The sequence below is a fragment of the Scleropages formosus genome, chromosome 8 (assembly GCF_900964775.1).
Source record: "Scleropages formosus chromosome 8, fSclFor1.1, whole genome shotgun sequence".
In the NCBI taxonomy this organism is placed as follows: domain Eukaryota; kingdom Metazoa; phylum Chordata; class Actinopteri; order Osteoglossiformes; family Osteoglossidae; genus Scleropages; species Scleropages formosus.
In genome coordinates, this window is record NC_041813.1 from 2196874 (window position 1) to 2209850 (window position 12977).

General features: G+C 47.0%; 1 protein-coding gene across 2 annotated transcripts in view; it reads left to right on the forward strand.

Annotated features, from left to right (window-relative positions):
* micu1 (mitochondrial calcium uptake 1) overlaps positions 1-9910 on the forward strand; it is a 35707-nt gene extending 25797 nt beyond the window's left edge. For both annotated transcript variants that reach the window (XM_029254174.1, XM_029254175.1), the window contains 7 exons: positions 417-531; positions 1705-1787; positions 2264-2464; positions 5069-5206; positions 6996-7104; positions 8795-8884; positions 9082-9910. In XM_029254174.1, the coding sequence (XP_029110007.1) occupies positions 417-531; positions 1705-1787; positions 2264-2464; positions 5069-5206; positions 6996-7104; positions 8795-8884; positions 9082-9245 (900 nt within the window). In that variant the 3' untranslated portion in view covers positions 9246-9910. The remainder of the gene's footprint in view (positions 1-416; positions 532-1704; positions 1788-2263; positions 2465-5068; positions 5207-6995; positions 7105-8794; positions 8885-9081) is intronic.
* The last annotated feature ends 3067 nt before the right edge of the window (positions 9911-12977 follow it).

Here is a 12977-nt window from a genome sequence, read left to right on the forward strand (position 1 = left end):
CTTACCTGTCTGTGTCTAAGGACCTGACGGTTTGTTTTGACCAGGCGTTCAGGTGGTGTGCGAGTGCTGTTGGAGCATTTGTGGGTAGTGGTGAGGCCTTCTCCAGCTGTCTCCAGCCTCAGCGCTTTGCATGGACGTGATTCCCCGTGTTCCCGTTTGCATGTTCTCTTCTGTCGTACCTGGGCGTGTACGCTCATGCGGACACCATCGGACGAAGGAGCCAATCAGAGCTTTTTTGATTGTCTCCCGGGCCGTCCGGTGCTGCTGCATTATGTACCTTTTGCTGGACTGGGAGACCTGACCTCTGCAGCCATCAGCGTTCATTGATCCTCTGTGTGTATTTGTCTGTCTCTCCTCCTCGCTCACTTGCTCCCTTCATCCATCCATCCATCCATCTGTCCACCTGGCGCCGGCAGAGGATAGCTCAGGATCGAGAGAAGTTTGCAGATGAAGACAGTATCTTCTACACACTTGGCGAGTGTGGCCTCATCTCCTTCTCAGACTACATATTCCTCACCACAGTTCTCTCCAGTAAGTACAAGTCTTTCTGTGTGTGTGTGTGTGTGTGTTTGTGTGTTTCCAAGTCTTACAGGAATGTTTTGAGGAGAGTAACAAAGCCTTTTTAATAACCTGGCTTTCTTGAAGACATTTAAATTGGTAAATTTTCCCAATAATTTGTCTGGGGTCACGTTAATGAGGATTTGTATAATTAAAACAGGAGTCAGTTGGAAGCTCCCACAGTTGTAGAAAAACAGGTGTGTGTGTGTGTGTGTGTGTGTGTGTGTGTGCGCGCGCGCGCATGCGCAGAGTACATGTTTGTCAGGGATTGAATGTGTTCGTCCCTTGTTTTTGAAGGTCAGAACATCTGTTCTTTACAAATGAAAAGCGCCATTGAAATGCTTTTCAAAATTCCACACGTTTGTATTTGCCGAGGGCAGCGTTACGCAGCTCTGTCATCAATATTTAATAAGCATAACGATTGTCCTGTATTATTGTGCAAACTTGGTATTTAATACCTAATGGTGTTGTTTTAGGAAACTTTTCAGTTCACTTGTGAACATGGTATGTCCGTGCGCATCGTGGTGTTTGCGTCGAGTGTGTGAGTTTGCGCTGCGCGGCGCGGCCGGACTCTCCACAGGACCTTTCTCTCGTTCCTGCTGTTTTCGCACCGGCTGCTTTCTCAGCGTCTGCGTTTCTGGGGCAGCAATAAAACTCCATCGTCGCACAAAAAGGAGGTGTCGGAGCACTCGCTTTTCAGCGTCGACGTCGCGTCCGATCGTAACGCTTATCTATCTCTCCACGCTCCTTGACGAGCCTCTAAAGTTTTTATCCACGAAATCACTGTGGTATTCAAGGCCGTAAAAAGTTAACCAAGCTCTTCTGTAGTTTAATTGACTGCATGGGCTTTCCCATCTAAGGGTGGATGTGGCATGTCGGAGCCTACTCGTCCCCACACGCACCGAGGTGCCAAGGACCTGGCCTTTGAAACACCGCGATGGAACTGAGCTTATTTATGTTCGTGTGAGCTCATTTGTAGGCTTTGTATACATTACATATTTAATTACTGAAGCTGTTTGTCTGACCTCTAGGCTACAAGCGTACATTTATTTTGGCAAAACCTGTACCGTGTCGTTAGTCTGTTGCAAAGCGACGATGTGTGCCGTGACGCCGATCCACCCTCTGCCCTACGTTGCCTCCTTACAGCTCCCCAGAGAAACTTTGAGATTGCCTTCAAGATGTTTGACCTGAATGGAGATGGAGAGGTGGACATGGAGGAGTTTGAGCAGGTTTGTACAAGCACCACGTTCAGAGGCTAGAAACATTTTCTTAATGCCGACCATGTTTTCACAGAGGTAGATGTGTGCAGTACCCCGGTTTCTGGAGGTGCTCTTCGCTGTTCACCATACCAGGGTGATTACTGCGGTGGCCAGTGCCAGAGGCACATTCTCATACTGTATTTTTAAAGATAGGAGATGTGCCACACACTGTTCCAGTGCTCGTCATTCTCGTGGTAGTTGACGTCCCGATTAACTACCTTCTCAACCGTCTTGAATTGTCTTTATCTTTCTCTTACTTTCGTTGATGCTCTGTTTGATTTGACGCCTTTGTTGACATAACAAGTACATCAATATTTATTTAATTTAACTTTAATTCTTAACCGCTACGGTTTTACAGACTTACTGAAGGCAGAAAAGCAAAGTCGCGTGTAAAAATGCACGAAACAGCAGTGGCTTCTCTTGTCGCTCGTTGGTGCTCCCTGCAGGTCCAGAGTATAATCCGTTCGCAAACCAGCATGGGCATGCGCCACCGCGACCGTTCCACCACGGGCAACACGCTGAAGACGGGCGGCTGCAGCTCCGCCCTCACCACCTACTTCTTCGGGGAGGATCTCAAAGGGAAGCTCACCATCGGCAGCTTCCTGGACTTCCAAAGAAAGCTGCAGCACGACGTTCTGAAGCTGGAGGTGAGGAGCGGCTTCAGGAGACACGGTTAGAGTGCAGGGAAGAAGAGCTGACGCTTCACGCCCGCTGGAATAGTTTAATCTCATTGGGGAATGTGCTCCGCCCACCCTTCGGTGCGCCTCTTACATTCTGCCACTGTGGTCTTCGTTTTAATAGAATCCTCAGCGCTGAATTTCGGATTGATTTGGGGCCATTTCCATTCACCTTTGTAGCCGAATGGATTAAACTCAATCCCGCGCGGTGTCATTTAATTCGGCAGTGTTTCTTATTGCCATAAAATGGTTGTTTGAGTTTACATTTGGATGCATTCGATGCCAGGCTGCGGAACAGCGAGACAGACTCTGCCCTGGGCCCAGGTGTGAGGAACGACTACGTAAGTGGGTTTCAGCTGCGTTCCTGCACCTACAAACCCGAGGGACCGCGAAGGAGCCGGACACAGGGAATGTCTCTCTCTCGCGAACCTGTGCTTTTAAACTCCACGAACAAATGTTCCATTACACTGACGACCACCTGAGAGTTTTTCTTAGACCGCACGATTCCGGAAATCGGCTAAGCGGGCACTTTTCCCGATATATCTTCGCTTTGATAAATGAAGGCAGCTACATGAACTTGTGGGTATGTATTATGGCCCGTGGTTTCGCAGTACAGGCTGGCGGCCTTTAAAGTGACTTTAGTGATTATTAATCTTGCCGCTCAACCGAAACCACTGTTTGTAACATTTAGTTCATGTAAGCTTACGAGAAGTAGCATACAACAAGGCACAAGTCATTGTTTTCAACTCTTGCTGGGGAGAATGTATTATTTTAGTGTAAAAGCACTTGATGGATGTATCGCACTGTGACAGAACTGCACTCTGCTTTGACAGGATGTGGAGTCTTTTCTCGCCGCTTTGGAAGATGAGACCTAATGGCTGTGCTCTCCAATTCCAGTGTAATGTTTCTCAGAATGAGCCACATTGTCTGTCTCATGGCATCTATGCTAGTAGGTACATTGGAGGTGTAGTCTCATTCCTCTGTATCGTGGACGAGCGTTAAGTAAAACCGACTGAAATAATGTAATAACGTGTAATTTTGAGAGTGACGCGGTCGTTGCCGTAGGTGCGTTCCTGGCAAGCGGTTTTGGTCGCATCCTTTTAGACAGCGAACTTAATTTTGCTTCTGCTGTAGGTAATCTCAGGGAGGAATGTTACTTCTGTCCCTCTCCCCTTTACACTGAAGACCGATCCCCTTGCTAGTGCTGCGTCTTCTCTTTTACATCCTCAGTAAGAACCGCCCTCCGCTGTCCTGGTAGATAGTGCTGAGACAGCAGCCCTGCCTTCCCGACTAGGACACACACTCGCTTTGACCCCCTGGCCCTTCCTCCTCCTTCAGAAACCCCTCGAAAGCCCCTGCTAGCGTTCTTCGTTAATTCAAAATTGATTTACTCGATCCGCTACGTGAAGTCTTCTGGAAATCCTTGAAAGCATGTCCGTCTGTTTTGCTTTCCTAATATCTGCTCATTAATTCAACAAAACAAGTGTTACTGCCTTGGTAAATTACATGTCACCATTTAAGGCTGGACTGTTGCAGACAGTGTGATAATAAGTAACTTTTGCGAAGTACCATTGAGTGGATGTCGATTCTTGGCGACTACAGAGTGCGTCCAAAAATAACAGCGTACGAATGTAGGAAACGCACAACTTGTTGAGAAGGAAATGCAAGTCTGAACTTGCAGATTTTTGCACCTCACTGAATAAACAAGCTGCCAAAAGTGAGCTCCGTATAGCTTTAGTCAGAAAAAATAATAAGTGTGTGTGTGTAAGATCAGTGATGTGAGAGTCTATTAGTTTTTTTTTTTTTTTTTTTTGTTTTTGCATTGCCATAGTGTCAAAGTAATTTTGTAAATCAGACCAAAAAGTAGGGTTTATAGAAACCTCAGTTATTTTTGGATGGAAGAACTGAACACTGTGGTATGACTGCCTGGTCTGCAGCATGTTGGTGAAATTTCTTGGTGCTTTATTATTTTTCCTCCACTGAAGTCAGGGAAATTCACAGGTGATTCAGTTTATCTTGGAACCTGTGGCTGTTGTCATCTCTGTTCTCCTTCTCTGGGTATGTTTTCTTTCTACTGTGCTCCTTCTCTGAATCTTTCTTGTACGTTTTGTATACATATTGGTACATATGCAGCGCATGGCCCCATGAGGTATAATTTACCGCAAAACACCGACCGTCCCTCGGCCTGTGGCAGCTCCTCATATTGAGTTTGTTCCGCCTGCAGCAGAAGAGACGTCGGTAGCTGGATACGGACACAGTGTGTCCAGTGTCAGGAAGGGAGCGTTTCATTTGAAACTTTACCGCCCCTATGAAAAGAAGTCCGTGCGGTAAACTGCGGTACCCGCCATATCGGTGCCCACCCCTGGGCACGGCACTGCCTGTTATAGAAAGTCATCAGCCACGTGTGTGTGCGTTCGTGTGTCAAAGCACGTTTCTCGGAGGGTGTAGAGCCTCACTCCGTCCCTCCCCGTACTCATGGGAATCCCTAATGATCAGAAAGAATCAGAGATGATTCAGTCGCCCAGCTGCACACCTCACTGACACAATACCGCTGTCCTCTGTGCCCCTATGCAGTTTGAGAGGAACGACCCAGTGGACGGGCGCATCATGGAGCGGCAGTTTGGCGGCATGTTGCTGGCGTACAGCGGGGTTCAGTCCCGGAAGCTCAAGCAGATGCAGAAAGGCCTGAAAAAGATGTTCAAGGATTCGCAGGTACAAAGGGCTCCGTTCCGTCCACGAGCCTCCGAAGTCACGTACTCTGTGAGATGTTCACTCTTGTTCTTAAGTGCTCGAAGAAAAATGTAGTTTGCCTCTCTATTGTGCAGGTATTGGTAACTGCTTTGGTAGCGTAATGGTTCGAGCTGCTACCTTTTGGACCCGAAGGTTACATGTTCAAATCCCATCTCCAGCTGTAGTGCACTTGAACAAAGTAGTTTTGCTGAATTGCTCCAGTAAAATGACCCAGCTGTTAGAAATGGGTAAATAATTGTAAGGAACTTAACGTTGTAAGTCACTCTGGAGAAAAGTGTCAGATAAATGAATGAATTGTTAGCTAAGCGGCACAAATATTGTCAAAAAGCACTTTACGTGTGCTTTTCCAGAAGAAATAAACAGAAGGATTTTGAAAAGCGATTTCCTTGGAGCCCTCAGTAAGGATGTCTTTACCAAAAGGAAAATAGCTACATCTGTATACATTTTGTATGTATAGAAGCATCTCATGTTAAGGTTTACCTCTTGTAGCAACGACACCCGTCAGGTCCCTGTCCATATGCACTAGCTTGTATTTGTTCCATTGACTTTGAGTTGTCGGTTAAAGTGTGTGTTTGCTACTTATAGTTTCCCAAAAAAAAAAGAGTGCCAAAAGACATGATCACCTTTCTTAAGTTTTCCAGTTTGGATAGGGTGGGATTAATAATAATTTCTTGCCTTTCTTGGCCGAGACTGTAGGAGCACGTATATGTGTCGTGGTGTCTGAGAGAGGCTGGAATAGATTTGTGTGTGTGTTGGGTGGAGTGGCAGCTGCGAGCTCACCGGTGACACACTCTGACGAGCAATTCGTCACCGTGAGGAGTCGTCCCGGATCTCGTGCCGTCCCCCCCGCCTCCCTTTTCCCCCAGCTGCGTGTGCGTGCGCTGTGTGCGATGCGTCTCTAACACCAGCCGCTCCGCTCTGCCGCCCAGGTGTCGCAGGAGCCCGGGCCTCCCGCAGGTGAATGACGGGGACGGCATGGAGGACGAGAGCAACAGGGGACACGTTGGGTGTTCACCAAACCTTAGTTTAGCGAAAAATGGACGAGGAAGGGATACCAAAGCCTGTTACTGCTCCCTTTACCCTCTTCGAACCCATTGCTGTGACATGAAGCCATAGTGGCACTGCATGTTTTCACACTCCTGGTGGATCTATGTAACGTTAAACCTTAAAATGTGACATTTTGCACAAGGAGCAGAAACACTGTGTGTTGCTCCGTTAGCTTGTGTTCTTTTTTTTTTTCCCCCTCCGGATGCCCTGGTCATCGCTTGAATAGCTCAGAATGCACTTCTTCTTCTTATAACCCTTTCTCTGTTTGGCTACCAGGGAGTCAAAGTCCAAATGCAAATAAAGTGAAATGAAGAATCAGGTAAAGAATCGTTTGTGAAACAGTAATAAATGTCCAGTGCAGTAACGGAGAGGACATCTATCACTTCTGGTTGGGTTTAGAACAGATAGCAGATTGGAACAGATCTGCTAACAGATTGGATCGGGGGGGGATCCAAATTTCCTTTGCTAATCCTCTTGGGTGTGAAATACAAATGGCGCGAGCGTTGCGTTACGTAAGAGTAGTTCAGCGTGCTCTGCAATGTGCCATTTAACGCGGCACTCCAGCGTGACCGAATGAAAGATCCGGTTCCTCTCCCTCCGCACGTAGCAGTCAAACGTGTAGTAGGATCGAAAAGCAGCCTCGTGCTTCCGCACGCGCCGGTATGACAGCATTTCTATGCGCTTGTTCCGGATCTTTCCCCAGGGGATCACCTTTGAGGAGCTGGAGAATTTCTTCACATTCCTGAAGAACGTGAATGACGTGGACACGGCGCTGAGCTTCTACCACATGGCGGGCGCGTCGATAGACAAAGGTGACCACTTTGACTCTCTTTCCCCAGACCTCCCCGCTGGCCCTCTTCCCTTTATTTCTTTCATCGTTCTCCTCCCTTCCTTCCTCCTCTCTGTTTCCTCTTGCTTCTGTTTTCTGCATCTGCGTTACTTGTCCTTCCGCTTCCCGGTTCTGTTTACCTCCTCTTCTCCGTCCTCCTTCCCTCCATCCAAACCTGGTTTCCTGTGCCGCGCTTCTGTCTCTCGCAGCTCCTCCGTCCCCCTCAGGACAAACTCTCCCTCCCTTTCTGCGGACGGCCTGTTTAACGCGCAGGCAGCCGGAATCCTCGCATCCCATTGCACCTGGCAGGGCTCCCAGATCCGCTCTGCGTGCTTTCATTTATTTCCATTTTTTATTCCATCTCCTCCACTGATGCGCCCGCCGTTAAGTGTGCTGTAGGACCGGAGAGCCGTCGCGTCTGTGACGCGAGCGCACTGCCCCCTGCCGATCGCTTTGACGAACGGCATGAGGGTCGCCGTGCCCATCAGGGTCCCGATGCCACTTTCACCTCTGCTACAATAATGGGAACCTTGAGCAGCCTGCCAGCCGTGTACAGCAAGCGAAGCGACGGTTGTGCTTTCAGTCAAGAGCATCTTTAAGCAGAAGGCTCGTAAACAAAGACCATCTGTTCGTACTCCTCTGTTGGTTTCATGCCAGGTTTTATATCAGTTCTTTTCCTGATATGTTGATGTTTTCTGTGACATCTCCTGCTTCTGACCAAACCGTGTCTCTGCGTTTTGAAAATTGATCACTCCATCTGCACACTCCCTTCACGGCGTTTTCATTGCTTGACAGGGGTTGTCGACGTTGCGCGTAAATTCTCGTTGCACGAGCCCTCGGACCCTGTATTTGACCTAAAATTAGTTTAGAATAGGTGACCAGGGAACGGAGTTTTCTCCTCCTACTACCTACAGTTGTGTGAACGGAGGCAAATTGCTATCCTTTACCATCATTGAACGTACAAGAAATACCACGTTGTTTTCCTTTGTTGAACGTGACTTGTATTCTGTCTCGCTACACCTGTTTCACCTCCAAAGTCAAGTTTTCCTAGAAGTTTTGGTTCTATATTGTAATTGCAGATTCTTTGTGTTAAAATGCATTTTTTCAATCGCCTTACAGCCGGAAACCGGATCGTTCTTATGAAACTGGAATTATAGTGACATTTGTGATAACAGAACTCCTAGTAGCAGGACAGAGCTGATTTACTGTTTCTGAATCGATTAGTCTCTATGCAGGCAGGCTTCTCGGTGTTACTCCCTCACTGTCTATTCTCTATCTTTCCCCATTTCGCACCACACGGATGAGCGAATCAATGCTCCTTATGGAGGTTAAAGAGGTCTTTCATCTTGCTGTCACCCATTTTTATTGCTCTCGCTCCGTTCTGGCCCTAAAGTGCTGTCCGCTGTCTGTCTGCATGTTGTCCGCCTCCTCCCTCCCTAACCTTCTTAGACCAGCACCTCATCGTGCAGCTGCGGTGCTGCCTTGGATCCTGGTTGCCTTGGATCTCTCCTTCGTCGGGGGAAATGCAGCCCTACAGCTCGTAATGTCCCGCTTGCTGGCGGTTACTTTCAGCTGGTTCCCAGTGAGTACAGGTACAATGGTTTTACTTTGTTTGACACCTGTTTCTTTTCTCCACCCTTCCCTTCCCTCCCCCCCCCCCCGCCCCCACTCAGCCACCATGAAGCAGGTTGCCCGCACGGTGGCCAAGGTGGAGCTGTCGGACCACGTGTGTGACGTCGTGTTTGCGCTCTTTGACTGCGACGGTGAGTGTGAACCATTTCATCTATGGGGGAGGCCAGGCATCTTATAGCTCTCTAGGCGCAGGGCTGCAGGAGAAATGACACGTCCGCTCCTCCCAGTTCCTCCCCTGTACTTCAGTCCCGTCGCGTGGCCGCGATCTGTCCTCGTCGACGTGCCTCGCTCACGTTTTCCTTCTTCCTCGCTCCTCCTCCACTCGCAGGTAACGGAGAACTGAGCAACAAGGAGTTCATCGCAATCATGAAGCAGCGGCTGATGCGAGGTCTGGAGAAGCCCAAAGACATGGGCTTCACGCGCTTGGTGCGGGCCATGTGGAAGTGCGCTCAGGAAACAGCCTGGGACTTCACGAGCTCCAAGCCCCAGTAACCAGGGCTCTGAGAGTGCCCGCTACCTGAGAAATGTTGACACACCAAAGGCGTGATAGAAAATGGAACATTATAAATCCTTTTTTTTTTTTTATTATTTTACTTATGTTTCGGGGGATATGTTGCATGTCACATGGCTTCCTGGGATTCCGGCGAGAGTGAAGAAGATTCAGATAACGTAAGGTGCACAGAACGCGACGGGGTTTCTACAGCACTGCGCTCGCTGCTCAAGACAAACCGCAAACGCTGGCTGCAGCCCAAGTTCTCGTGGCGCTGCGGAGGCCGTAAAGCCTTTGCGGATCCTGCTCCGTATGCACTGCGTTACGCTGCTCTAATGCTTCACGCTGAGCTGTATTTCAGGAACATGTCGCTTTAAATGGAGGCATCTGTAAAAATGAGTGTTAATGTTTTCTATGATTCAAGAATGTCTGCTTTACCCTGAAATATTCCCACCTTGGATTACTGACCGTGTGTTTGTCTAGATTTTTTTTTTTCTTTTGTAACCATGATACAGGTGGTCCTCAATTTGTGGCAGTCATCAATGTATGATGTATAAAGAATGATCATGCATGAATGCTGCCTTGTATAATAGGGGTTTGTTATATTTTTCACAAGGTTTACATTATTCATGTTAAAATTATACTAATACAGGATAATGAGAAAGTACAGTATTTTATTCCTTCACTTTCATTTCTAAATCGGTTGTCTTTTTCTTTTCGCCTCCAGAACACTTGGCTTTTTACTTGCCAGCCATGTTAAAGAAAAAGCAACTTGAAGGGGATCACAAACTAAAAGTTTAGTGAACAAAACGTAGCCGCTGAGACTGACTGAAACCCCGACGCTAAGAGAGACAATTGTCCAGCCAACGTCATCGTACAGCCAAAGGTGCAGCCGTAGACAGATGTTACTACCAAACATCGAGACTCAGAAATAATACGGTAACATTAATGAGACGGCCATCGTATGTCTGGGACTACCTGTGTACGTATTTTTGTGAAGAGAAATTGATTCTGCTGAATTTTGCGTATACACACTCATCTTGCTGGAATGTATCTAAATTCGACCCGCTTTCACGGCAGTTGTCGGGTTTGTAAGAGGGGACACGGTGTGTGTCAGGAGGAAAAAGTGATGACATGAAGGTGGCAGCAATCAGCTCCTTTCTCGTACTGAAACGGACAGCATGGGCTCCTCTCACGTGCTCACATGTGCCAAATGAGGGTGTGTGGCCCCCCCCCCCCCACACAGACACAGACACACACAGTTATGAGTAAAACCCTGGAGCTGCAGAATGTTATATGAGAAGTTAATTTGTTGAAACACCATCTCATTAATCCTTTCATATGTATTACTCATTTAAGGGAACATTAACAATGTGAAGCAGGGAACAGAGGTGTAATGTATTTCAATTGGCTTTTGTTACATTTACATGAGTGAATTTGGCAGATGGTTTTCTCCAAAGTGACGTGAACTCGGAGTAAACAAACATGCATCGTACCAATAGATGGATGAAGGTGCAGACACGCAGTTCTCAAAGTCCAACTATTTCCAGAAGCACTGTTTTTTTGCTAACATACATTACATGAGTAGCTGTGTATAAAACTGACTGATTTTTTGTTTAAATGAAAAAAGGAGATGGTAGTTCAGAAAGACATGGGCCTGAATGATTTGTTTTGATATGCTTATTGAATGTTGAGAAACTCAGCAGTTCTGTGTGAGGGAGGGAGATTGTTCCACCACATTGGATCCAACGCTTGCAAATTTGATTTTGGACTTCTTGTGTGTGGCACCACCAAGCAGCCAGAGGTGGAGGAGCTTGGGAGTCTGGCTGGGGTATAACAATTGATCAGGTTTTGTAGGTATTGGGGAGCAGGTCAATCCATGGTCTTAAGCCTGTAGGCCTTAACCAGATTCTTGAACTTGATACAGGCAGCTGCAGGCAGCCGGTGGAGATGATCAGATAATCAGATGAGGAGAGGAGATGCATGGAAATGCTTTGACGGAGGTTTGATGGAGGATACTGGAAGAGAGTTGCAGTAGTCCGGGCAGGATGTCACCATAACCTGGACCAGGAGATTTGAGCGGATCCTGCAGATTCTGCGCAGGTATCCGTAGGACAAGGTTATGGCTTCAATGTGTTGGGCGAAGCGGAGTAATTCGGGACTGAGTCCAGAGAGGCTTTCTTCTCAATTTTGCATATATAATCAGCTTAACTGTGCATGTTGGCAATTCTAGTGATGACACAATATGAGCAGCAAAAAAATCCACAATTGTCAATGTGAACACTGAGTCTAGTATTATCTAATTTCAACCAGCCTTTAAATGACAATTTCATGGACATTTTAAAGCCTGATGAGAGATGACCTGTGTTCGCAGGAATTCTCACTGGCTTCCCGGTTCAAGCTTGCGCCCACGTAGGGAGTTCTCGCGAATGGTACGTGTTCCAAGATCGGTGGTAAGATGGGAGGTTTGACGATTTTAAAGATCTTAAAGGCTCACGTCTCTCCCCGCAAACGCTGGATTTTTGTGCACCTAATACATGGGTACCTCTAGAATCAATGTGAACCACCAACGATGACGCTTGTCTAAAAGAGCAAAGTTGGCTTGCAGGTCTATCTATGTGGATCAGTTAGAAGGGCACTATCAGGGCTCATTAACAAGTAACTAAGGAGCTGCTGCTGTGATCCTACAAAACGGATTTGGAAGTTCGGACCTTGTAAGTATCACTATGACAAACAAAGTATGGTCATTACTGCAGTAACCCAGCTGTGATGTCAAATTCAAATTTGTGTAGAATCCTGGCGGTGGTTCACACAAAGAGAAGCTTGTTCTGTTGAACACTGTTTAAAATGATCTCAAATATTGCTGTAGCATATAGCTGTCAGAAGAACATTGATGTAAGGGAAAAATATGGAATGTGGTTGACCAAGGCAGGCAATTCATGTTGAAGAAAAAAAAAAAAAGGCCGCTTGTGAAGCGAGGCGCTTTTAGATGAGGCAAAGTCTCAGAACCTGAACATACCGTCATAAGCTGCAGCGTTTACGGCCGCCGTTCACGTTTGACACTATTGGGCCGGTGACTGCAAAAAAAAAAAAAAAACCCCCCACTTCCAAAGTAATACGAGGGCATGTATGCAACCCATAGTGGGAACTGAAACGACAGAAACCCTAAAGGACAGCGCTGCAATTAGATTTCTGTAAAAACACATTTCAGCAGGAGATGGAGAACAAGGGTTTGCAGATTTTCCTTACGTGACTTTGACGCTGAACGGTGAATGTCAATAGGAGATTGCTTCTTGCAGAACAGCGTAAAGGAGGTCGGGTAGCTTTTCTGACCGTCCTTGGAAGAACTAAGTATGAGCCCGTGCCCACGTTCAGTGTGAAGAAGTCAAATGTAAGGAGATTAGTTTGGACGCACATCTCCTAGCAGCTGCGTGTATTTTGGGAAATGGGATCTCAGCACGGATGATGCAGAAGCTCAGAATTTTGCAAGAGCTATAAGCTACAAAGTGGGACTCTAGCAAGTGGAGTCATCAGGGTGACATTACAAGCAGAATGGGATTTCAGTTCCTATTTATTGTCCTTATACAAGTGTGACAAAATTCAATTTCCCCAACTCCCAGACTAATGGAACTTAGAAAATTCCAGGCAACAACGGGATAGAGGAGAAAGTACAAAGACTAGAAGAAAGGTCGAGAACAGAACCTAACGCTTTTCGAATGTTTGTTTCGCCTTTT